General features: G+C 32.6%; 1 protein-coding gene and 1 pseudogene across 4 annotated transcripts in view; both read right to left on the reverse strand.

Annotated features, from left to right (window-relative positions):
- Window positions 1-27,865, reverse strand: part of AGBL4 (ATP/GTP binding protein like 4) — a 992,639-nt gene that overhangs the window by 844,987 nt on the left and 119,787 nt on the right. For 2 of the 4 annotated variants that reach the window (XM_036233741.1, XM_036233753.1), the window contains exon 3: window positions 15,683-15,843. The exons of 1 other annotated variant lie outside the window; for it this stretch is intronic. In XM_036233741.1, the coding sequence (XP_036089634.1) occupies window positions 15,683-15,843 (161 nt within the window). The remainder of the gene's footprint in view (window positions 1-15,682; window positions 15,844-27,865) is intronic. One more of the 4 variants, XM_036233744.1, reaches the window with a different exon arrangement.
- On the reverse strand, window positions 19,682-19,800 carry LOC118605273 (annotated as a pseudogene).

Raw genomic sequence — 27,865 nt, forward strand, 5'->3', positions numbered from 1 at the left:
TAAAATATATTTTTTAATTTTTTTAAAAAAAGATCTATACCCAGGCTGTCAATCTCCAAAGCTTTTTCCCTTTTCACTATACCACTTCACCTTCCTGGAAAAAGGTGAGAAAGAGGAGTGTAAGGTAGAGAAGGGGCTGTACAGCCACTGTAATATACATGAGTTAATGGATGCCAATGTTGCTCTTATCATTAGCAACTACTTGCAGTTAAATGCTGTGGAAGGAATGTCTGGATATGGGTATCATGAAGAGGTAAATAAATCTTCTCCACAAAAAAAAAAAAATATGTACTAACTGGACAAAGTTGTTCAAAACAACCATTTCAGGTCTCCGAAAGTTCGGCAAAGGCAGACAACAGAATAAGAAGCAATTACTCTTGAAAAATTGTTAGCACTTTGCTTAAGAATAACAGAATTCTGCAGCCTTCTTGCTTTGGGCTATTCCCATCCTACTCCCCAGCTCCACAGATAAGAACTATAATTTTACCAGGGTGTGGGGCTTATTATAAAAACCGGCAGCTTTCTACCAGAAAGGCAGATGTGATTTAGGACACAGGCAAAATCCCACAACTTTGTCGGCTTAAAGTAGTGAACTTGATAGAAAACAAATGAGGAAAGTCGATAGCTTTGCTAGTTTGAGGTTTCAGTTCCAACTGGGGCTATGATGAAACAGTTAAATACGGAAAGAGATCTCAGACATGAAAAGGCCTGAAACAATCTTGCCACATCTACTGCCCTCCTGGCTCACTGTGAAACAATGAGCATAGATTGGAAGACCTGAGAGAGGCTAGCAAAAAGTAAAAGCCCAGGCAGACTTGAAAACTAGCTACAACCCTGGATGGGCTCCTCAATCCTCACAATGACTCATTGGCAAGAGGGTGAAAGCCTTAAAGGCTTGAGGTATTTGAGCACAAGTGTTACACATATCATCAGTTGATCACTAAGCAATGCAGATACAGAGGTGACTTACAGGAAGCCAAGCTAAATAAGGAAAATAAAATGTGATACAGTTAAAATAGTCCTTAAAGTGAAATGTATAGCTCTAAATGCTTTATTAATTAACTCTATGAAGGAAATCCTTTCACAATGTATACATATATCAAATCGCCATGTTATATTGTACACTTTAAATATCTTACAATTTATTTGCTAATTATACCTCAATAAAGCTAGTACAAAATGCTTTATTAGAAAAAAATCTAAAATCAACAATGTAACCTACTTCAAGAAGCTAGCAAAAAACAGTAAATCAAATACAAAATAAGCAGAATATAGGAAATAATAAAATCCAGAGTGGAAATCAATAAACTATAAAACAGAAAAATCATAGAAAATCAATAAAAGTAAAATTTGACTCTGAAAAGATCAAGAAAGTTGATAAAGCTTTAGCTAGAAACTAAGCAACAAGGAAAAAGAAAAGACATACTGTTCTGATATCAGTAATGGAAGCTGGAACATTGCTACTGACGCTACAGAATCTAAAGACTATAAAACAAAAAGAAATCTATGGGCAGTGAATACACAGTAAAATAAATAAATAAATAAATATATATATGTGTGTGTGTGTATATATATATATATGACATACTGTTGAATTGTACACTTGAAACATATTGGATTTTGTTGAATAATGTCACCCCAATAATTTTTAATTATTTAATTTTTAATTAATTAATTAATAATTAAAAATAAAAGTTTACCCCCTACTCCAGTTCATGTAGTCCATGCCGTTAGTTTTATCACTCATTTCTATAGGGTATTGATCATCTCTGATCCAGCCTGGGATTCTACAGTATCATTTTCCTAAATACAGTTCAAAAGAGTTATAAAAACTCATACCTTAAGTATTACTTTAATTGTAATTTCTATATCCTTTTCAAATTTAAAGGTTTTTTTCAGAAATCAATAAAATTCAACATTTATTCAATGAATATTTACAGAGTATCTAGTTTTCCCAGGTATTCTGTGGACTGCAGCAGATACTGTAATAAATAAAACAGTGGGAGATTTTATGCATGTATACAGACACACACACACACACACAAATATTAGATTATCTGTTATATTCCCATATGTCTTTGATGCTGTGTTCATTTTTTTCTATTTTTCCTATGTTGTTCAGAATAGATAATTTTATGTTCTGGATTCAAGTTCACTGATTCTCTCCTCTGTCCTCTCCATTTTTTTGAATCCAATCATTTTTTATTTCACTTTTTTATATCTTCAAGGTTCTTTTTTGCATCTTCTATTTCTTTATTAAAACTTTTTTTGTATTTAAGTGTGTCATAGCTTGTTGAATATTTTTATGATAGCTGTTTTAAAAATCCTTGTCAGTTAATTCTAACAGCTGTCATCTCAATGTTGGTATCTGTTGGTTGTCTTTTGTCTTTCAAGTTGAGATTTCCCTAGTTCTTGCTATGACAAGTAATTTTTTAATGTAATTTAGACCTTTTTTGTATTATCTTACAAGACTCTGGGTCTTATTTAAGTCTTGCATTTTAGCAGTCCTCTTTTGATACCACTCTGGTAGAGAAAAGGAGGGATGTCGCCTTATACCTACCAGCTGTGGGTAGAAGTCCAGGTTGTCCACTTACTCTCACATCTGGGAGGAGGAGGTGATTTCTGTTACTCCTGAATGGGGATGAGAGTTCAGGCTAACCACTAGGACTTTACTGATATCATTCTGTTACTGTATAGTTCCCGAGTCTGTGGGTGGTCTGTTTTCTTTACTCTACAGTTCAGAGTCTTCTTATGTTTGTTTTATATGTAATATCCAGGGTTTTAGTTGTACTCAGTGGAAGATATAGGGAAACCATGTCTACTATATCTTTCTGTAAGCACAATTTCAGCATCTCTGCTTTAACAGTTACAAGTCATTAAAAGGTGTGTACATACTGAAAATTAAGGAAGCAAACATGACTTACTTATAAACCTCTCTGAAAGACCCATTGCTCCCCTTTTCATCAAAAATACTTTTGTGTTGGTCATTGGCTTTGCCAAGCAAGGGTGAAATTCTTGACTTTTCAATGTGAAAGTCTTTCTCTTCAATTTTCAGGAAATATGTGATGGTGAGAAGATTGAGCCTACCAGTAAGTTAAAATTTCATTTAAATTTCAGAAAGCAAGTGGCTTTCTTCTGCTTTGGTTTCTCTTTAGTAAAGGAGGAACAGTAAACTATTTCTTTTTTAAGAAAATAGAGCTTCTAGAATCAAAGATTCAAATGTAATCATCTATTAACTTAAGAGTCAAGATGATATTTTTCCTTGGTTAAAAAAACACATATAACACAATTATAATGTCTGTGGATTGCTCTCACCAGTGATTACATTTAAAAAGCTCCATGTACTGTTGAAAAGCTTGACCTCTCACTTTTGATTCTTATTCAATTTAGGTCATTGTCACTGCCTGTCCTTTTCAAAGATTTTTCAATACTTTGAATTTTAGTCATTTATTCACTCCTTCATTCACCAAACTTACTACTTCATATCAGAGGAAACAGCTAGGCTCTAGGGTAGAGCCAGATTCATGGGTATGTGACATGTATAGTAGCACAGAGCTCTATATTCAGAAAGGCCCATGTTTCATTTAATGTTTGATGTTGCCATCTTAAAATTCTTAATAATATTTAACAAGGGGCCTAGCATTTTTATTTTGTACTGGGACCCACAAATTATGTAGCTGATCCAGACCTAGGGAGATAGAGGTAAAAAGATTAAATCCATCCTCAAGAAGTTCATAGTCTCAGAGCAAAGACAGAAAATGTCACCATAATGTATTAAATGCCATGACTGAGGAATTATAGGAGCACAGAGTTGGTAACTAACACAGTCAAAGGGCTCAGAAAAAGCTTCTATGCAAAAATGTCTATGCTGAGTTCTAAAAGCTGTTCCAAGTCTAGACTGATGATCATTCTTTATTTTCACTGATAGTCCTCTTAACCATGAAATTAGAATTTCACCTTCTTACCTATATACAGTCATAGTTCATTAGTTCCAAAGTCCCAACATGTATTTTGGGTTAAAAAGAGAAAGACAGACAGACAGACAGGCATGTACTAGGCCTCTAGGTTTAGACACAAATTCAAGCAGAAAAGGCACTGGCTAGAGAAGCAGATCAGCCTGGGAGGAAAATATGGTTACCCCCAAAAGAGCTTAGTCTTACGTCGGAAAGGAGTCAGTACCAGGGTATTAATACAGAAATAACTATTAAACACATTCATTTTGTCAACATATCCATTTTTCCAAGGGAGGCACCATTCAATTCAAGTATTGAAGAAACCAACATAATAATAGTAATAAATAATAATAAGGGTAATTGGTGCTATTATATCCCAGTATTAGCTCATTCAATCCTCACAATAAGCTCATTTTAACGATATATAAATAAGAATTCATTAAGTCACAGTCCCTAATATAAAGTAGCTGAAATTCAGGGTGGGAGGAATGGCATACAAACCACCAATTACATCGTGTAGTATCCACAATGTGTTCACATCAGCAATAAAAGCTATTGGGAGTACAGTCTGGAAGTATGAAGAAACTTCTCAGAAGAGATTTTATCTATATCTTAAAAATGATTTGTTAGCCAGGCAGAGTGAGAATTAGAGAAAGGTCTTTCAGACAGAGGGGACAGCACGAATAATAAATGAATCATCAAGAATGAATTGTAAGTTTCTAGTTTGGATACTCAAATAGACAGTGAATGGTACAATGAACTAAGAAAAAAAATGAAAAAGGATACAGACTTTGGGAAAGTATAGACTCTTTTGTACAATATTGATGTGGAGGTGTCTGTCAGGCACCTGGAAAGATGGATTGGAGTAAAACCAGAATTGAAGATCAAAAAGTTATCAGTATTTAGTTTGTTACTCCATGGAATGCTATATGCAAGCCAGCTGAAATCCAAAGGTGACTACAAAGGTAGGGCAGGTTCCAAACAGTTTGGGCCATTCCAGATTCACAAAGAAGAATAACAAGAGTTTCTGACAGTTTATCTGCTTAGACTCCAGAGCTTTCTCCATACATTGAGCAAATCAAAGCCTATGGAAATTTCAGTGCCTTTTCCTCATGATTTTATTGCTTTTGTTCTGCCAAAGCAAGGCTTAGACTAGCCATGAAACTTTGCATAAAATTTAAATATCAATCTCTCATTCCTTTGGCAGAAGATCAGCCAAACAACCCATAGCTTAAGACTCATCTAGCCTAAGATGTTCTGTTTCTAGTACCCAGAGTTTCATTTGCATAAAGATCTTTTTCACTTTCTACATCTGTGTTTTATTTATATTGCAACAGCAATATTTATAAGTTTATGTCACAATAAGTTTCCAGTCTAAATTTGGGTCTTTTTTAATTGTTCAGCAGTTAAAAACCACATACAAAGAGTAAGAAAAAAAAAATCCAGGATGAAATTCCTCAATAAGAAGCTCATATGAGAAGTTTTCTCATAAACAAGTAAACATGTTATATCACATCCTATAACGCTGATGCTAACGCACAATGAATTATGAAATATGACTATCCCATTCTGCAACAAACTTGACGATCTTAATAAAAATATAGATATGTTTTGCTTTATTTAAATTGGCACGATGATATGATTTAATTGTTTTCAATACTTATTTCACTATTAAATTGAAGCTTTTGGCTATCATATCAGGTTTATAATATTTATTTGACTAAAATGAGTTTTTCCTATTCGAGACTAGCTTTAAGGATCAAATCAAGTACTACCTTATCTTTGTAATCTTCCTTTATCTATTCCTTGACCTTACAGTCCAATAAAGAGATAAACTTTCATAATAACTTACCTGTATCTCTAGTAATAAACTTATTATTTTATACATTGGTTTACATATTTTTATGTATTTGATTCATTGCTAGAGTATATATTCCATGAGTACAAAAAGGGACTTCCTTATATAACTGCTTGGGTTCACAGTAGATCAACAAAATGTTTGTTAAATAAATGAAACTACTCTCTCTAGCCATATTCCTATTTTTTGTCAACCATTCAGTTAGTTGTTTATCTAATAAAAAATATTGCAACAGCATTCTATGGTGGTTAGAGAATCTTTTGAGCTTGACTAAACAAGTAACATTTAGACAGTGAATGTTACTGCCTTATAATCCCAACTAATTTAGTTTAGTGAGAAGGTTTACTCCCCTCATGTTTTTTGCTTATCAGTTTATGTTTCACTCACTAAAATGTAAGCTCTATGAAGCATAGGGACATCTTTTTTCTTTTCTTTTTATCATTATATCGTCAGTGCCTAGCACAATGCCTGACAACATAATACGTTCTTAAAACTTCTTGATTAGATTTAACTAATATTTTTCTAAAAGTAAACCATACGACAAGGTCTTTTAGATGTTCATTATTTCATTAAATTTCAAATTAATTTAAACAATAATGCTTTGAAGTATAATTATTTAATATGCAAAATAAGACTCAGGTTAAGTAATTATCTGAAAGCCAAAAACTAGTAAGTAGTTATTAAGCCTAAATTTAAATTCAAGATTATTGGATTCTACTCTCCCTTACATGTTGCAATCTCCCAATCTAAGCATTCATTATGTACTCAGATAAATTCAGTAAGAGGAAGTAGCTCGGCTTCTTTGCTCTCAACTTTCTCCCATTCTTTTTAGTAGAACAGAGTAAATTAGGCGCAATCAATTGACCAAAGGAATTTTTTTTAAAAATCAGTTAATATCAATCACATGCAGAATTAAGTTAAATATCATCAACAAAACAGCTGTTTTATCAGACATGTTTTTTAAACAAGACACAATAAATATTATTGCATCATCAAATGTTATATTTTATGGATTAACTTTTTACCTTTGAGAGAAAAGAGGAATGAGAATTAAAAGGAAAAGAATATCCTTCCATATTTAATTGCCATTTATTCAGTGCATTTACAGACTAATATTTTCACTTAGTGACACATTTAACAATATATTTCTAAATGTTGAAAATTCTTGAATTATATCAAAATCACTTTATTTTAGATACTACAAATTAAAAACCATTTTTAAATTTTTATTTCAGTCATCTCTTTCTACTAACATATAATAAGGTATCAACTCCAAATGTAATTCTTCTATACTCTTATAATTCAGTAGAGCAACAAATCAATGAGACAATTGTAATCGGTATAAAATTGCATTTGATACATTAATTTTTGAAAGTGAAAGTTGTGTGCCAAAAGTCTATATACAGGACATTACAAGACAGGCAAGCAAAGGCTCCCAAGATATTTGCACTGTGGGAGATAAAAATAAGAGAAAAGAAAGCTACATTTAAAATGAAAATTAGAGCAAACCATTATAAATGGGCAAAAGAACTAGCATGGAAATCGGCAGGCCTGAGAAATATGCTCAGTTCTACTATAAACTAAATATGAGACCTTGAGTGACTCATTTCATCATTCTGACCCTCAGGCTTTGGGAGAATAAAGAGTATAAAGGCATTCTATAAACATTGATATAAAGGCTAAAAGACAAAACGAACACAGTATATGAGAAGAACATTTAGCTGTCATAAGTGGCTGGATTTCTGATTGTCAGCTAGTAACTTACCTTCAATGAATCTGTTTTCTTACCTAATAATACTTCACAGCTTTACTGTATATATTTAAATAATTAAATAAATAAAATATTGTAAAGTCCTTTATGCAACTATACATTTTTAATTAAAGAGAACAACAATGTTACTCTAAGAGTATAATTTTCAGATGATAGTAAATGTGAAGACCTCAAATATGAAGAAACGACAGTTAAGATTACTTTCAACTCTGAAATTTTGTGACTCCATGCTTTGCTTAAAAAGCTGCAGGGGCAATGACAAAATTCAAACTCTATTCATGCTATTAGAAAATTAGGAGTAGAAGGGAGTGTCTTCAATTTAATAAAGAACATCTATATTAAAAAAAACTAGAGGTAACATCATATTTAGAGGTGAAAGACTGGATGTATTCTAAGATTGGAAATAAGGCAATCAATGTCCACTCTCACTGTTCCTATTTGACATTGTACTAGAGGTCATAGCTGATGAAATAAGACAAGAAAAAAACAGAGGCATAGAGATATAAATGCTCAACATTCCTAAATGACATAACTGCCCATGTAGAATATCCCAAATTGATAAATAAGCTACTAGAATAAGTGAGGTTGCAAGAATGTAGGAAATATGGTCAGTGTATTGTTATTATTTACTGGCAATGAACAATTAGCAACTAAAAATGTTAAAATAATTTCATTTACAATAGCACCCAAAAAGAAAGAAAATACTTAGGGCAGCAATCTAACAAAATATACGTGAGATCTGTATATTTAAAAAAAAAAAAAAAAACCAACAATTAAAACAAACAAAAAAGTGATGAAAGTAATCAAACAAGACATAAAGAAATGGTGAAACAGACATTGTTCAAGGATTGGAAAAAAAGATATCATTACAATGTCAATACAATTCTAATTAAAATCCCAGCAGGATAGCAGGATTTTTTTTTTTTTTTTGTAGAACTCAATAAGCTTATTTTAAAAGTTATGTGAAATGACAGAGAAGCTAGAATAACCAAAAGAATTGTTTTAAGGGTAACAAGTTGGAATAATTACACAATCTGATATCAAGATTTACTATAAAGCTATAGAAGTCAAGATAATATGGAATTGCAGAAAAAATAGCCATATATTTCAGTGGGCCAGAACAGAGTCTAGAAAGAGACTCACATACATATGGCTATTAATTTTAAAGAAAAATGCAAAAATAACTGAATAAGAAAAGGGTAGTCTTTTCAACAGATGGTAATAAAATAATTAGACATCCATATATAAAAATAAATTTAAAATAATTGCAAAAAAGCCCCAATCCATAGTTCACACCATATGTAAATATCAATTTAAAATGAATCATAGAGCTAAATATAAAACCCAAAACTATGAAAATATAAACCCCAAAGCTATAAAGAAGAAAACTTTGGAGAAAATTTTGTGACCTTGAGTTAGACAAAGATTTCTTAAAATTAACATCAAAAGCCTGATGCATAAAAGAAAAAAGTGATAAACTTGACTTCACAAAAAATATAAACTTCTTCTGTGAAAGATAATGTTAAAGGAATAAAAGGATCAACCAATGTCAGTGGAAAATTTTTGCAAAATACATTACAAGTGACTTATATCCAAAACATAGGAGAAATACTTAAAACTTGATAATAATAAAACAAACAACCCTATTTAAAACACTGACAAAAATTTTGAACAAATATTTAATCAAAAAATATATACAGATAGTAAATAAGCATATGCAAAGATTTTCAGTCATCAGTCATTAGGAAAAAGCAAATTCAAAATCACAATGAGATACAACTGCATATCTATTAGAATAGCTAAGATTAAAAAATACTGACCATACCAAGTGCTGACAAGGCTATGCAGTAACTAGGGCTCTCATACATTGCTGATGAAAATACAAACTGATACAGCCACTTTGGAAAACAGTTTGGCAGTTAATTATAAGTTAAACATACACTTAGAGCATAAGACCAAGCAATTCTGTTCCCAAATATTTACCCAAGTGAAGTTATAACTTATATTCACCAACACGAAAAAGTACAAGAATATTTATAGCCACTTAATTCACAATTGCCAAAAAATGAAAATACCTAAAAAAAAAAAAAAAAAAAAAAAAAAAAACCCTTAGCTGAGTAAACACACTATGGGAGCATGTACCACTCTCTAAAAATATCTTTTTTTTTACCTGCCCCTATTTATTGTCTTTCTTCTCACGATAAAATATAAGCGTCCCCAAAACAGAAGGACCTTGTCTGTTATATTCTGTGCTGATTCCTGAGCAAACAGAACAGTATCTGGCATATCATAGGTATACAATAAATATTTGTTAAATATTAATGATAAGAAAAATAATATGTGTCAGGCAAAAATTTCAATAGCTTTGTATAAATTATTTCAGTTAGGTAGGCAACTGAGAGCATAAAATATCTTGCCCAAGGTCACACAGTACATAGTTGAAGTAGAATACGAACCCTTACATTCTGACTCCAAACCCTGAGCTTAATTCAAATGAGGAAATGTTGGAAGGGTATTACAGGAAAGAGCAAAATGCAGGGATGTGTGAAACAACATAGTCTCTGCAGGAAACTATAAGAAGGCCAATAAGTATTTATGTCAAGGCAGACTAAATAGGGCCAGATCATGAAGAGTACCATATGCCAAGCTAAGAAGCTTAGACTTTACTCTAAAGGTAATAGGGAACTATTTGAGGGGTTTAACAGTGGAAGGGCAAGGTCAAATTTGCAGTTTACATGGAATATTCCAGCTCCAGTGTGAAGAATGGAATTAAACACCATAAGATTCTGTACAAAACTACATGTTGGAAGACAACTTCCATAGTCCAAAGAACACAAAATCGACTGAACTTAAATGACTGCAGCAGAAATGGAAAGACACATAAATTCAGGTAATAATTTAGAGGTGGTAAAATCAAGGGACAAATTCGGTTTTGTCATCTATAAGAGAAAAATAATAATCGTATCAACCTCCCTGAGTTGTGAGAACTCAATACAAAGCATTTAGCACAGTACTGGCACAGTATAAGTAATGAATAAATGGTGGTTACATTAATATCATTATTACTATTTTTAGATATTGATCCACAAGAAAGGAGTCTGAGATAACTCCCATGTTTCCAGTTTGAACAACTGCATGGATAGTAGTAACATTCACTGGAAATGTGGAGTAGATAGAAGAGGCAGATTTGGAGGATGAGATAAAGAGCTAACTTTTGCAAATGATGAGTTTGAGATATCCATGGGACATTTAGTATTAATATCCAAAAGGCATTTAAATCTAGAAGTTTTTATCTCAGGAGAGATTTTCAAGAATAGCTAGAATTGAGAATGTGAAAAATAGATATAATATGTAATGATATGAGATGGAATCATGGTTGTATCAATATTTAAGGAGTTTGTACAAGAAGAAAAGTCCATGAAGAAGAATCGGAAGAAATACAAACAAGGAGAATCACAAGAGGAATATAAGGAAAGCTAAGATAACAGAATTACCAACAGTGACCTGTCAACAGTATCTATCAAATGTAAGATAAATTAAGAAAATGGGTATAATATGTCTGTTGGATTTAGCAATATAAAAAACATTCGTGTCTACTGAAATATGAAATGCCTATTTAATAAATACTATGAAGTGAAATGCCAATTAAATTTACATTTGAATGCTATTGCTTTAAAGTATGATAATAGTATTTGGTATAATTGATATAATGAACAAATACACTAACATAAACACACAAATGTATTGATATATATGTACATTATGATTATAAATACTGTATACGAACAAATAATTCCAGCTATAGTTCTTAGACTTTCAATTTCCAGAAACTCAAATTTATCTCTCTAAATGATTTTGAATGAAAACAACTAAAACCAACTTAAAAGAATGAAAATGTATTCACATTGGCATTCGTGCATGTATACTTAAGCTCCATTATTACTTACAACAGTGTAAGAAATGCTTCATTGTTTATTAAAAAAAAAAAAGTTTTTCTTTTTTTTTAAATATCCGATTACATACCTCAGAGGACGATCTGTTGGCACACCCATATAAAAGAGGATTGATGAATTGAGAAAAAGGTGAAAATAATAATCAATAGATCTATTTTGCTGTCTCACATTATTGCTGAAATAAAATTAATTATTTTATGACCAGAGGCCTAAAACATTGCATCATATCCCATTTATTTCTGTAAAATTTCAAAGTAACTGGAGAAAAAGAAACAGTTTATTCTAAATGTATGAACATCTCAGTTCATAAAACAAAGCAATAAATTCAAGGAAAAGCATCTCATTCACTGTTGATGGGACAGCAAAACAGTATAAATTTCCTGGCAGCAATTCAGAAATATGCAACAAGAATCTTTAAAATATTCATATCCTTTGGCCATCAATTCCTCTCATAGGAATTTATCTTAAGGAAACAAAACAAAATGTGGGTAATACTTCATGCATAAAGATGTTCACTGCAGTGTTATTTATACAATAGTTAAAGGAAAAAATCTGTATGCCCAAGAGTAAGGAAATAGTTCAACAGTAAATAGCTTTTGCACAACCATATTTATGAAGTTTAAAATAATATAAAATTGCTTTGTGATATTGTTCTGTTTATTTAAAAACAAGACATTAAAAAAGCATATATGGTCTAACTAATTGTGCTCTAAAAATAAAATGAATAAGCCTAAAAGTAAATATCCCAAAAAGTTAATAGTATTTGCTTTTGATAGTAAGATTATAGATGCTTGAGTGGGTGGGTATGCTTTTCCTCTGCTTCTAACAATTAATATTTTCCAAATTTACTACATTGAGCTTTGGCTATCATTATAACCAGTAAGGGGGAAAATAAATTTAAAAAGGTATAAAGAATATAAAGGAAAAAAACAGTTTAAATACACGAGACATATCATTTTATTTTCTCTTATTGGCTAAAGTTTTATTATAAGTATTTAAATAGGATAATCTGCTTTCACATCACATTAAGGTTCTGCTGCAACAATAATAAATTTCCAAATAACAATATTTAATACAGGTTTTTCAGAGAAAAAATTACTTTTCAATAAAGGTACCAGGTTATTCAGTTTTCATAGATTCCTGCAAATGCACTATTTAGCCTCTACTTTTGGAGGTTAATATATCAGTCCTAGAATACAGCACTGTATGTTCCAAGTTTTTATCACTTCCTAAAAACATCAAGAAAAATAACTGAAAAGCTAGACCTCTTTATACAGTATATTTGATGCTGTGATTCTTAACATTCATTTAATGAAATCAGCCTTTGATGACTAACATGTCTTTTGCCCACTAGTACCAAACCCTAAATAAGGCTCTTGACAAGATTACATTCATGCAGGTCTCATTTTGACGGAAATTGGAGAGATGGAAAAGGATTAGAAGAGACATTATGAAAGCAGACCCCACAAGTCAAACTTAATAGTAAAATCATTCTCTTTCATGTGGACAATCATAAAAACAAATATCCTGTGAGCTAGTGATATATATTGTATCTTTCCACAAATCTTTATCCCTTCTTGAGACAGATTTCCATAAATATATAATGTGATTACAGTTGATGAAGCAATGGCCCACAGAAAGAGGCTGATAAAGCATCAGGCTTCAGGAAACTAGATAAATATGTTCATGATTTCTAACTGTAATGAAGGTAGAACACCACTGGATGTGAAGATAAAATCCAGAGAGACGGAACAAATATCGGTTACTCCAATTTTAAAAATAGGGATCCATAAATAGCACCAACTCTCTTATTACAGTAATTCCTTGGAAAATTGTCATGTTACTTGCTTACTGAATTGATAGACAAGATTGCAAAAGAATTTGCATGAATTCAACATGTAATACGAAAATTATAACACTCTGGCAGAGACATTTTAAACAACCAACGACAACAAAAACCATACCTGTAAGCAAACTAGAGAAGTGAAGAACAAGATACTCTGAAATGTATGAAACTCATCTAAAAGACTATCTCAGGTAGTATAAATTAAGAAAAACATTTTTCCTAATTCTCTAGTCATCTCACCTCCCATCCCTTCTCCTGACCAGAGGAGCTATATGAAGATGCTCTTTAAGAGTAACATAAAAAAAAGAAAAAGAAAAAGAAAAGAAAAACTGAGCTAAAAATCTAATGTTGCCCAAAATTAAAGAAACACTATAATCTCAGAGCTTCCACTATGTCACTATTTAGCAAGGGATATATAATGAGGATAAATGATGCTGTTGTTTGAAAAGTAACAGGTCTCCCTGCTTAAGAGTTAGTGGATTCCTGGATGCAAGAGGCAAGCTAAAAGATGTACATATGCTATACATAAAGAGGAAAAAATGTAACCCCTTTGTGAATTTATAAATTCTGGCAGATTATACTACTTTTATGAAAATGTGAATTGACTATATTACCTCAGAATTACTGTTTGTTTTTCAGTAGTGTGTGTACATGTCAACTCTAAGTTACTGACATGAGACAAGAACACCAACAAAAGAATGAGCGGTGTGTGTTCACCTCATGATAGCAGAGAGATCTTCACAGGGGACTAAAATTTAGGGAGTCTAACACATCTGGCTAAAGCTTCCTGCTGTGAGATATTCTCAAGACTCAGCAACATAGACTTTGGAAAATGCACTTTAAGAATTAAATATTGTCCTGAAATAAGCTGGACAATCCTAGGGTCAGGTATAGGTTTTCCTAAGATGGGTGGAGGGGAGAAATATTGTTATTCTTACTATGAAAAAACTGAAGAAAAAAAAAAATCATCCATGGGAAAGAAGTAAAACCAAGAAGCAAAACTAGGAACTAAAGTTTGCGCTTGAACGGCTCTCTGTAATATTTAACATTTTTCCCCACTTCTCCTAAAATGCTGAGACAAATCATATTTAACTAATAATGTTCAGAACTCCCCAATATGTTGAATTCCTTCCGGTTAGCCCATAAACTTTAGTAAACATTACATAAACCAAGTCCTGTGTCAGCAATGTTGTAGAGAATTAAGAGAGTCAGTAGTAAAGTGAAGTGTCTGTTCCTGCACCCTCTTCTGCTGAAGACAATGTGCCAGGAACAGCACTGTGTCAAGGAAGACCCAGAGTCCCTAAATTCTAGACACTGACACATGCCTGACACATGATTCAACTTGCAGTTGACAGAAATGGAGAGCAGCAAGCAACCAAGTGAAAGAGAAAACAACTAAATAGACTTGAAAGGGGAAATTAAACTCCTCACTTTCTCCCAAAAACGTACTAAAAAAAAGATGACACTGAAGGAAGAAGGCAGAGGTTGTTATAGCGCTATGCTTTCAACTGCTTAAAAGAATTATATCATTATGTGTACAAAGTTTGTGCAGAGTCTTCCATGATCAGTTGTCTTAATAAAACAGAATGATAACTGATTTCTTGGGATTAGATTTTTATTATGGTTCGTTCAAAGTATATGTATTTAGTTCTATTTTCATCAATATACTCTCTCATTCAAAGAAGATTTGAACAAGATTATAAAAATATACAGTCAGAAAATGTAGATGAAGAAATCATGGTTAAAGAGAGATTAACATGACTGGAATAAAAGAAAAGTCAATACACAGAAACACAAGCAAAAACGTTTTCCAAAATCATTAGAGAGGATTGTAAAATTGGCTCTGGGTTTTCCAACAGCCAAAGCAAAGGGAAAATAGGATGAATTACAAAATTACATTGTTTTTAATATATAAACATCATATTGTATAGGAGAAGAAAAGCTCATTCTGAAATTGAGGCCTGTGAAAAATGTATAATGACTCGCAGGTAATAATAGAGAGAACAGTACTCTATAATAAATATTGTACAAATCATTTTCTGTGGTTCCTTATGGTGTTCTTCGAGGAAGCCTAGCAAGTCACACTAATGTTTCAATCTGTAAAGAATACTTTTTGTTCTCAGATAATCTACTTGCATTATTTAATATCCTTTAGATAACAAAAACAGCATATTCTACCTATTTCTCTATATCTCTCTAAACAAATCTATACCATTGTTATAGATACACAAGAACGCATTCCTAATACAGTCTTTATTTTTTTAATATTTCTAAAATAAAACAAAAGTGTAATCTTCTTACCAAAACCACACTGAAGATTTCCACTATTTCCCTCACCTGTGATTCTTTCACATTTTCAACAGTAAAGTTGAACCAGACTCGGAAGCGTGGATTACAGGTATCCGGCCTAATAAACAAATCATACTCAAACTCAGAGACCTGGTCCACTCGTCCAAGGTTACCTGGTAATAAAAATTAAGAGAACCAGATTTTAATAAAAGTTCATGCAGCATAATGGTATATACATTTAAATGTTATAAGCTCCAACATTGACATCTGTCACCATTCAGTACTTGTAAGTACAGTACTTATGATCTCTAAGGCTGCCAACTGTGAATGCAGCCCAGGATAAGAAGAGGCTTTCTGCTAGGCCGGGCTGTGGTACAAGCAGCTTTTCCAGTCTTCATGACCCAGCAGATCTGTTTGGGTCTTTGACAGACTGGGATGCTATATGGAGCTGGTGGCAAGCCTCAATAAAACAAGTACGAATCACAACCAAACTTCAGTTTCGTAGTCAAATAACAAGGATAATAATACCTTATGTATTTGTATTAAGCTTTATGGTATATGAATCACCTCTAATATATTTGATCTTATTTAACTCTCACAACAGGGTTATGCATTTGTACTATGTTTCGTATATCTCCAAATTTATTTTAGAATATGTTAAATAATATGTAATTAAAAAATTAGAAGTAGTTACTACATAAGAATAATAATGGTAAATTCACGATCATGAAATTAATTTCCATTTTCTACACCAAGAGAAGTATTATATCAAAAATGTATAAATTTAAGTGTGACTTCCATTCTTTGTCTCTTCTCCAATATTCAAATGAGCAATGAATTGTCCAAAATGTTAACAGTGGGATGGGATATAAAATAAATCACAGAGTCTGGTGAATTCCCAAACCAGATCACCAATAACTAAAAAAGAATACAAATGTTTATAGACATTAACAAGGCAATTGATTGAGATGTCAGTGTTGTATCTGAAGAGCACAGCCGTATGCTGCTTTAAAATATGCTCTAGTGTCTTTCTCCAAAAAGAAAACACTCAGAATTAAACTTTAACCATATATGTGGCAAAGTTTTAATTTATTTCTTTTACGGGTTCTACTAGCACCAATTTCTTGGGTTTGTTTGTTTTTATGGGTACGATAATAGATGGGAGCACTAACCTGGGAATCAGCAGACCTGAATTGATTCACTGCACAACAATGGGTAAGTTATTTACTTACTCAGGCCCTCATGTGCAAAATCAGAATATTGAGTTTTCTAACCTCTAAAGTACCTTCCAGTTGTAACATTCTTTGGCTGCCTGATTACAGGATTGATCAGACAGTGATCCCAGATAGTAAGATAACCCATCCCAAAACCATACTAATTAACCTTAGGGAGATTTTATCTAATCTCATTAAAATTTGGCCTGAGAAGCTAGACTTATTCTTCCTTCCAGAACCAGAACAATCAGTTACCTACAGTTAAATATACTCACATTAAAAAGAAAAAAAAAAATACATTGATAGGGAAGTACAAACATCAACTACTTAGAATTAAAAACTTTATCTTTATTTTTCTAGTTTCAGTTGCCTCCATAATTCCCAAGAAGATTCCTCAATAAATTGGTCCTTTCAACTATTATCATCCAAATATATTTACTAAGCCCTGTGTTGTAGAGGGCAGAATACTTATTACACGATGGCCCTGAACTTGAATGAGAAGATCTAGGCTCAAGTTTTACTTCTGCCTCTTAACTAAGTTGGAAAATTCACTTCACCTTTTCCAACCTGTTTCCTCAGCTATAAAGTAAGGATTATACTAATAGAAACATGGGTATTTATCTCTAAATTAACTAATATGAATATTAATTTCAATTAATACATATAATTAATATAAACAAATTTTCAATAGAAAATTAACATTTTCTGAGCATTTCTTCATGCCACAGACTGTCCTAAATGCTAGGTAGACTAATCTATTTAATTTTCACAAAAACCTCTATGATGTAGGAACTATTACTATCCCCATTTTACATATAAGGAAATCAAGGGACAACATACAAAATAACTTATCCAAAGTTATATAGCATGAAAGCAAGTAAGAGTCAGAGTTGGGATTTGAATTCAAGCAATATGACTAATCACTAGACTAACAATTTCTCTACCAAACAAAGCTGGTTGGAAAACTACAGAGATAACATAAGTGGAAAGTACATTATAAGTTATGCTTAATAAAATTACTATCCTGAAAACAAAAAAAAAGTGAAAAGGGTACTATTATGTTTGCCCTCTAAAAGTTCATGAATAAAAATTAAACGTTAACGGGCATTTCAACATTCAAAAGAGGTTCTTATTTTGTTTTACATTTGGAATACTATAAATGGGTTTTAATAAAGAAAAACATCTCTTAAAATTGCTCCTGCATATAATACTAATAATAACATATGATATTTGTCTAAAATTTATAGTTTCAAAATGATTTGATACATATACACATGCACACACAAAAATAACATCCTTTATATTATTAAAGCCTCATCATGACCCATGGCGAGTAAACTGAGACTCATAAATGTTTAGTGCTTGCTTAAGTTCATACTTTAATGCACCAGGGTGAGACATTGAAATAAAGACTTCTGACTCTATTGTGCTGCTTTTTGGAATATACCACAGCTACAGCCAATTCACTTATTCAGTCATTCAATCAGTTATTCATTCAAAATGTGCCATGCTATGTGTCGTAAAACAGAACAGATAGTAAATCAAACATACGGTTTTTGTTATCACTAAGTTTACAGTCTCACATAACATTAAGCATCTGGCCTTTGTTCTGAAACTATTCTGTTGACCTTCCTCACCATTCCTATGAGGAGTATGTATCATCTCTGTTAGCATGTGTAAACAATGCTGTCTTCATATTACCTGTAATATTTCAACCATGTGCCAATTTACGGTCTTTTGGATCAGCTATTTGAAAATAAGCTGACATGCCCCTATATCGTCTAGTTCCATTCTATTTATATATAGGCAATAAAAGAAAGCAAATAGGAATCTAATATATAAGAAAGACAATACAAAACAAAAAATAAAATGTAGATTTTAAACACAAACATATCAGTAATTTATTTGTGTTAACTATAAATGGGCTAAATATTACAAATGGTTCTGGATAAAAAACTTAACTATTTATTGCTTATAAAGACAGCTTTATGTTTAAGAGCACATAAAAACTGAAAATAAATGTACAAGTTATAATAGAAAAGCACTATTAAAAAGAATGCTAATTTAGTTGTATTTATATCAGACAAAGTAGGCTTTAAATCAAGTAATATTACCAGAAATGAACAAAGATATTTCATCATGAAAAAAGGTAACTCCCTCAAGAAAATATCAAAATCTTAAAAGTATATACATTAACAATAGATCTTCAAAATATATAAGCAAAATCTGACGAGAAGAGAGAAAGACTTAGAATAATGGTGAAAAATTTTAATATATCAATACTACTAATTGAGAAAAAAAAAACAAGAAAATATTCAGAAAGGATTGAGACAATTTGAAAATATGTTTAATAAGGATACCTAGTTCTAATTATAGAACACTTGACATTTATAGAACTGCAGAATATATATTCTTTTCAACTGCACAAGGCACATTTACCAAAATTGATCATATGCTTGCCCATAAAGCATCTCAACAAATTTCAAAGAAATTTATACTACACCATATATGTTCTCTTATCATAGTAATAGTATTTTAAACTGAATTATAATATATGACAATCAAAATGTATGAGATTTAGCTAAATTCATTCTAAAATGGAAATTCATATATATACACATACATACACATAGATGTAAATGATTTTCATTGATTTATACCTATAGCTGAAAATTAAGTATCTAACCTATTGTAAGAAGCTAAAAAACTGAGCAACACTTTCAAACAAAAGGTAGAAGAAAATAACAAAGAAAAGAAGTTAAAATCATAGAAATTTTCTTTTCTTTTTTTTTTTTAATTCCTACAGCACCTGATATTCCTGGGTAGTCTCCAATCCAAGAACTAACAAGACCCAACCCTGCTTAGCTTCCAAGATCAGATGAGATCGGGTGTGTTCAGCGTGGCATGGCTGTACACTCCAAAATTATAGAAATTTTTAAATGCACTCTATAGAAAATTTAAAGTGTGAAAAGTTGGTTCTTCAAAAAGGCTTTTAATACTAACAACCTAGGCAAATCTCATCCAAAAATAAATAAAGAGAAAGAAAATATATATTATTGATATAAAAGATTAAAAGAGAATAGCAAAACAGATTTGTTATACATTAAATAAGCAAAAAAAAGAGCAATATAGTGAACTATTTATGCCAATATATTTGAATAATAGATGAAATGTACAATTTCTTATAAAAACACAATTGGCTAAAACTACTATTGGCAGCAATATAGAATGTGAATTATTCAATAATGAGTAGATAGACAATATCTCTAATTTAAAACTTTCCCACAAAAAAAATTCTGGTCCTGAATGGTTTTAGTCTAACTCTTAGAAACTTATAATAAAGTAGCCCTTCTCAAACAAACTTTAACCAAGGGGGCACAAAAAGAAACACTGCCCAACTCATTTTATGAAGCCAGAAAAACACTGACACCAAAACATGATGATATTATTAAAACATATTATTAAAACATAGAGGTGAATCTTTTTCCTAAACCTAGATGTAAAATACTAAACAAAATTCTAGCTAATTGAATCCAATCATGTATAATAAGAGATGATGGATCATGAAAAGTTGGCATTATTACAGAAATGCAAGGCTAGTTTAACATTTAAAAATCATCAATCCAAATAATCACATTAATGAAAGAAGGAACAAACATGTGACTGTCTCTAAAAGAAAAAGTATTTTATAAAAAAAGCAATATCTCTACTTCTGGCTCATCCATATTAGAGTAAGTGTTAAGAGACTAGTCCCATTGTAAAAAATTATAAAGCTGGAAAAATACATGAAACAACTATTTCCAGACATGATACAACATGATATAGCAATCTCTGAGAGAAGAGATACACATAAGATGACCACAGCTCCCGCACTAGTACTGACTCTCCATCAGCCAAAAAGTTCCCAACTATGGCAGGAAACCAAGCCTGACCAGACTAAAGAGATTTTGTGTGTTAAATATTCAGAAATCAAATTTGAGGCTGTCGAAGCACCTAAAATCTGTGGAGTAGAGCACGAGAAAGAAGGAAACTATATATGGTGGTGGTAGTAAGAGGATAACACAGAAAACTCTGGGATCATTTCCTGTATGTCTGTGGCTGAGGGCTAAACAGCATTTGCACGGGGTGAAATTGCATTAGGTATATCGAATATGGTTTGATTATTTTTATGTTTAATAAGTATCAAAAATAGTAATACACCTTTATAAATCATATATTAATACCTATAATAATTTATTCTAAAAGAACAATTTTAATCTGTAGCTTTTAAGGTTATATGAAAAGTCTTTTTAATATTTATACATAGAAAGCAGAGATAAAACATGGTGATCAATAAAAGATTTCTAAGCAAATATATATATAGCGCATTAAGCTAATTTTGTGAGGAAAGTAGTAAAAAGAAAATATGACATCATATACAAAGAAGGAACAATGTAAAATTTCTGCTTAGAATAATCAATTTAGTTTTCAATTGATATTAACAGCTAATAATTACACAGTATTTACTATTTGCCAAACACTCATCAAATTGCCAAATTACTTTAACTCATTTAAACATCATAACCCCAGGAGGTTAGGTTCTATTATCAACCTCATTTTCCTGTGAGGAAACAAAGATACAGAGATAAGTAAATTACCTAAGGTCATAAAGCTAAGTAATTCATAGAACCTGGCTGTAAACCCAGGTACTCTAGCTTGAGTCTGATTTTATTCATCATACCATAATCGAATATTGTAATCCGATGTGACACCTTTGTATTTTAACTGAGAAATAAAGTCCATTTACATTTATTGCAATTCCTGAGTTTATGTCATCTGGCTTTTCCTAATTATTCCACTTTTGTTGTTTCTTCTCCTATCTTCTCTTCCATTTAATCGAGTTTTCTTTATTTCTCTTCTTCCTCTCTGCCAGTTTGGAAGTTCCCATTCTATTTATGTTCTAGTAGTTATTATCCTCAAAATTTTTTAAGATCATTATCCGACATAGCAAAGTATAAATTTAAATACCTCTACCTTCAAGAACCTTAGAAATATCACTCCTCTTAAAGTATTCTTTTTCCCTACTTATTTTTAAGAACTTCTCTTTTACTATACTATTCTGCAGTTTCACTGCTAACATGTCGGGAAGAGGTGACTTAAAGGATTTAGTTTTGCTTATTTTTCTCAGGTATTGTACTTCCTGAATCAGAGATTCCTAACTTCACAAATCATTACTTTCCATATTGTCTCTATCTAATTTTCTTCTGAGATTCTAATCTTTCTCATTTCATTGTCACTTAACTTCTATATATTTCGTTTCTATTCATCTCCGTGCTATCTCAGTTTTGTCTTCCACTTGATCTCTCTTCACTGTGTCTAACAGATATTTAACCCAACTGCAGAAATTTTAATTTCATTGACTATATATTTCATTTTCTGAAGTTCAAGTTGGTTCTTTACAAACATGCCTGATCTGCTTTTATGATATCTTTAGTTGACTTCTGAGTCCTCCTTTCATGTCTTTAATCATTTTAAACTTATGTGTTTTTAACTTCTCTTTGAAAAGTCTAGGAATTTAATCTTAGTGTTTGTTGAGTTTGCTACCTTCCATCCACACTACATTGTTTCCTTATGTGTTTTATAATTTTCAATTTTAAGCTCATCTACACTGGAGCTTTACCTGTAAGAATCCCTGTGCTATCAGTATCAAGGGCATGACCCTTCAGGGATTTTGGAGTTTTGCATTTGTTTTTGGTTCTTCCAGGCACTCCAGGAATATATCCATCCTGTTACTACTTTTTAAGTTAATTTTTTGTTTTGGGAGGATAGCACTGGGACAAGAAAATGTGGAAATTTAAAACTCAAAACCATGGCATAAGACCACAGTTACAAATTTTAGGAGAGATGATGTGTTTTGCTCTTACGTACTGGAAAACTCCTAAGCCTCATTAGACAGACACAGATTTGAACCCTAGCCCTACCATTTACTAATTTTGAAGCTTTGGCAAATCTTCTAACTGTTCTAGACCTCAGTTTTCTTGTGTCGAATGAAGATAAAAATATTTTATTTATAGTATTAAGATTAAATGATAACATGTATATAAATTATCTAGTCAGTGCCGAAGCCCAAAAACATTGGCGTCATCCTTGAGTCTTCTGTTAATGTCATCCTGAATAACTAATCCATCATGAAATATATCTGGAATCCAGCCACTTATTATTTACACAGATATCACTTTGATCCAAGCTACTATCTTCTCCTACCTGGGTTTCTCACATCTGGTCTCTTTGTTTGTCCCCCTGTAGTTGATTCTCAACAAAATAGCCAAAGTAATCCTTCCAAAACATTAGAGAGCATGTCACACCTTTTTCAAAATTCTCATGGGGTTTAGCATTTCATTCAGAGTAAAACCCAGTTTTTAACCCATTTCCTGTTTGTTCCAAGAAAATACGCCCACAGTGCTTGCGGCTGCAGCATTTACACCGAATAACTGGTGGATTACAGTCCTAACCTTACCCCCTAAATTTGCCATATTTCTCCAAAGCTTTTCAGAGAATTACATCAAAACAGGACTGAATCAGTTGGGATAGCTCATTTGAACAGAAAACAGATGCCAAATGACCTGAAAAAAAGGATTACAAAGGGGACAACTGTACCCAAATCTGTGGTGAATTTACCATATTGCAATGGTGTGACAAGAACAAGGTGACAATGTTGCCAATATTCCACAATGGTACTGTGATTGAAGTGGACAACAGAAATAGAATGTAAAACTAAGAAGCCATGTGTCATTGTGAATTATAACAGGAATATGGAAACAGTGGCCTCAGCTGATCAAATGCTCACTTTTACCCAACTGAGAGCAAAAGGCACAAGTTTTGGTATAAGAAGTTCTTTCACCACCTTTAAACATTACAGTACTAAACTCCTGCATCCTGTTCATAAGGACAATCCTGAGCACACAATTGGCCATGTGAACTTCGGACTGACAGTGACTGAAAGAATGCTGGAAAAGCCTCACAAGCCAGGGCAGCAATGTCTTTGAGGTTGTCTGTGCACTGATGACGTCATTCCTCTTTGCCTGTCTAGAAGACATTTCCCCATGAGCTACCATTAACATCAGGGAAACAGAATCCAACTGCAAAGTTTGCTGCTTGTACAACAACAAGGATGGCAAGGAGGTCCGGAGAGAAACGCAATATTTTTGTATGGAATGTGATGTCCGACTTTGTGTTGTTCCATGCTTTGAAATTTGCCTTATGCAGAAAAAAAAATTATTAAATACTGATCATCATATACATTTCTGTTACATTAGGATTAGAGAGCCAAGTTCTGTTTAGAAATAACTCCAAGAACAGTTTTATATTTTATTTTCACATTGAAAACCAGTCAGATTTGCTTCAACCTCAAAGAGCTTGTTTATGTAAAATTAAATTAATGCTGGTAGCAAGCTGTACTTTTTTTTCTAAATAAGAAATAGGTTGAAAGATTCTATATGATCTGTTCCCCTGCCATCCCACTTTCAACTGTTTGACCTCATCTCCTACTATACTCATACAACTTGGCCTCACTATTTCTGTCAGGCACACCTCAGCTTTAAGAGATTTGCAATGGCTATTCCCTCTGCTAAACTTTTCTTTCCCCACATTTCCATATAGATGACTCCCCAACATCCTTCAAGTTGTTGCTCAAATTTTCTTCCTCAAAGAGCTCAACCTGACCACCATATTTAATGTTGCAAAATACTCTTTTCCCATATTCCTGATTCCTCTCACCTGCCCTAATTTTCCCACAGTACTCATCACATTCAAGCATACTATAAAGATTATTTATTATGAGTACTGTTTTCTTCTGTCCTCTCTGGTAAGAATGTAAGTTCAGGAATATTTTTCCATTTTGTTTACTGTTGTATATCCAGCACCTGTCACGTGCAAACTAGGTATTCAACAAGTATTTGTTGAATCAATGTATAAAGAAAAAGAAAATGCCAAAAATTCTTAAGCAATATAAATGACAAAGTCATAGCGGCTACATTTGAAGGTCTGTTCTGTTCCAGGCCTTATGCTGGTCACTGGGAATACAAACATGAATAAATCAGTCCCTGTTTTCATGGAGCTTATAGTCAAGCCAGAGCAATAATTACACAAGTGGATCGTTTCAATTCAAAACATCAAGTGCTCTGATGGAGAAATTCCCAGAACAACAACATCTTAAGATGCTGTGCAAAAGTGAGTTATTATTATATCTACAATAGAGAAACATAAACTAGTCCCCCAAAAAAAGCTATGAAAATTTCCAACAATAGATCTTTAAAATTGTAAATTTTTCCTGTGTTTGTCCAGAGAATATTATTTTCAGAAGTTAGTCAACTTAAATAGCCTATGTACTTGACCTCTAAATGTCGGCTTATTTTCTTTGCATAAAACTTACGCTATATAGTTCACTTGATTTTCCAGAATAATGAGGTGCATATTTTCTTCTTTATTTTGGCTATTAGTTTCTTTTCTCTTTCTGATTTCTAAAGGGCTCTTTTTTATTAATTTATTTTTTCATCAGATCTTTTAATCTCACACTAGAGATTAAACTGAAAAATATCTTAAATCATCTAGGAAGTAGATAAGGAACAACAGATACTTTAACTAATATTCTGAATTTAAATGCCCATTGGAACAGGTGAATTGGGATCTAGAGGTCCTTGCAACTGACCCTCTGCAGCCTCTTTCAGCTTTATGACTCTTTGAAAGAAGGAAACTCAAATTATACACCTGAGTAACATTGGAATATTTAAAAAGATTAGGAGACCTTGGAAATAAAAAGGAAAACTAAGAACCTCATTATGCTGGAAAATTAGCAAAGGTCATACAACAATCCTATTCTGTCCAGCCTATTAATTTCCAAAATTTCACCATCTAAAGAAAAGTAACCGCTCTGATTCAAGTAGTCAGGTTAGGAAGATTCTCTCAGAAAACAAAGTGCTCATCCATGTGAGAAAAATGCCCTCTTTCTGGATATCATTTAGAGCCCTGGATAGAGCAATTTACCAAATGGTACCTGCTTCCCTAAAGGAGTTAATCTCTCCTCGGCAGATCCACTTTTTCCTGAGAACATGTTTGTTTTCTTGGCTCACCATAAAAAAAAATTAAAAGGCTTTTAAAGCTGTGCATTTGCCTGATCAAAAGACTAGAAAGGCAAAGGGACGGAAATCAATGTAGTCATCTTACATCACTACAGTGTTGCTGCCTCTATATTCACATAACCATCGACAATGCAGAATCATAATTAGTCCTTCCTCCAGAAAAGATTGAAAGAAAAAGCTTGAAAATGCATATTATTAAAAATTCATCAAATCTGCATGGAAGCACAAAACACCCCAAACTGACAACGCCACCCTGAGAAAAAAGAACAAGGCTGGAGGAATCACTCTGCTCGACTTCAAATTATACTACAAAGCGACAGTAATCAAAATGGCACGGTACTGGCAGCAAAACAGACACATGGACCCATGGAACAGAACTGATAGTCCAGAAGTAAACCCATATTTATACAGGCAAATAATTTTCAACAAAAAAGCCAAAAGCATACAGTGGAGAAAGGAAAGCCTCTTCAATAAATGGTGTTGGGAAAACTGGAAAGCCACCTGCAAAAGAATGCAACTAGACAGTTGTTTATCACTACAAACCAAAATTAACTCAAAATATATTAAAGACCTAAATATAAGACCTGAAAAAATAAAATGCATAGAAGAAAACATAGGAACTAAACTCAAGGACTTGGACTTAAAGAGGAATCTATGCATTTGACCTCAAAAGCAAAAGTAGTAAATGCTTAAATAAATGAATGGGACTACATCAAACTAAAAAACTTCTGCTCAGCAAAAGAAATCGTCAACAAGGTAAAGAGACAACCATCTGAATGGGAAAATATATTTGCAAGCAATGCTTCTGATAAGGACCTAATATCCAAAATATACAAAGAACTCATCCAACTCAACACAACAAAAAAACCAAATGATCCAATCAAAAAATGGGCCAAGGACCTGAACAGACACTTCTCCCTAGGGAACATACAAATGGCAAACAAATATATGAAAGGATCCTCAACATCGCTAGCTATTAGGAAAATGCGAATTAAAACCACAATGAGATACCATCTCACTCCTCTTAGAATAGCTATAATCAACAGGACAAGTAATAACAAATGTTGGAGAGGATGCAGAGAAAAAGGAACCCTCATACACTGCTGGTGGGACTGCAAATTGGTACAGCCACTATGGAAAACAGTATGGAGTTTCCTCAAAAAACTAAGAATTGATCCACCATATGATCCAGCAATTCCTCTATTCAGTATTTACCCCAAAGACTTGAAAACCCATATCCAAAAAGATGTTTGCACACCGATGTTCATAGCAGCACTATTCACAGTGGCCAGGACATGGAAGCAACTAAAGTGTCCTATGACAGATGACTGGCTAAAGAAGCTGTGGTACATGCATACGATGGAATATTACTCAGACATAAGAAGAGATGAAATACTGCCATTTGTGACAACATGGATGGACCTCAAGATAATCATGCAAAGTGAAATAAGCCAGAGAGAGAAAGTTGAAAATCACATAGTATATCACTTAAATATATATGGGATATAAACCTAAAAGCAACAAAATAGACAAACAAACAGACTCATGACTAGTGGTTACCAGAGGACTATAGAGTAGTGGTTACTAGTGAGGTGGGGTAGGAGCGGGGAAGTACATGGGATAAAGGGGACCAAATTGTGGGGTGGTAGGGAGAGGGTAAAGTGGGTAAAGGGGATCAAATATACGGTAGCTGAAGGAAGCTGGACTTCGGGTGGTAAACACACAGTAGAATATACAGATGTCACATTATAATGTACACCTGAAAATAATATAATTGTATTAACCAATGTTACCCCAATAAACTTAATACACACACACACACACACACACACACACACACACACAAAATATAACAGAGGGAGGAG

The sequence above is a fragment of the Rousettus aegyptiacus genome, unplaced genomic scaffold (genome assembly GCF_014176215.1).
Source record: "Rousettus aegyptiacus isolate mRouAeg1 unplaced genomic scaffold, mRouAeg1.p scaffold_m13_p_1, whole genome shotgun sequence".
Lineage (NCBI taxonomy): Eukaryota > Metazoa > Chordata > Mammalia > Chiroptera > Pteropodidae > Rousettus > Rousettus aegyptiacus.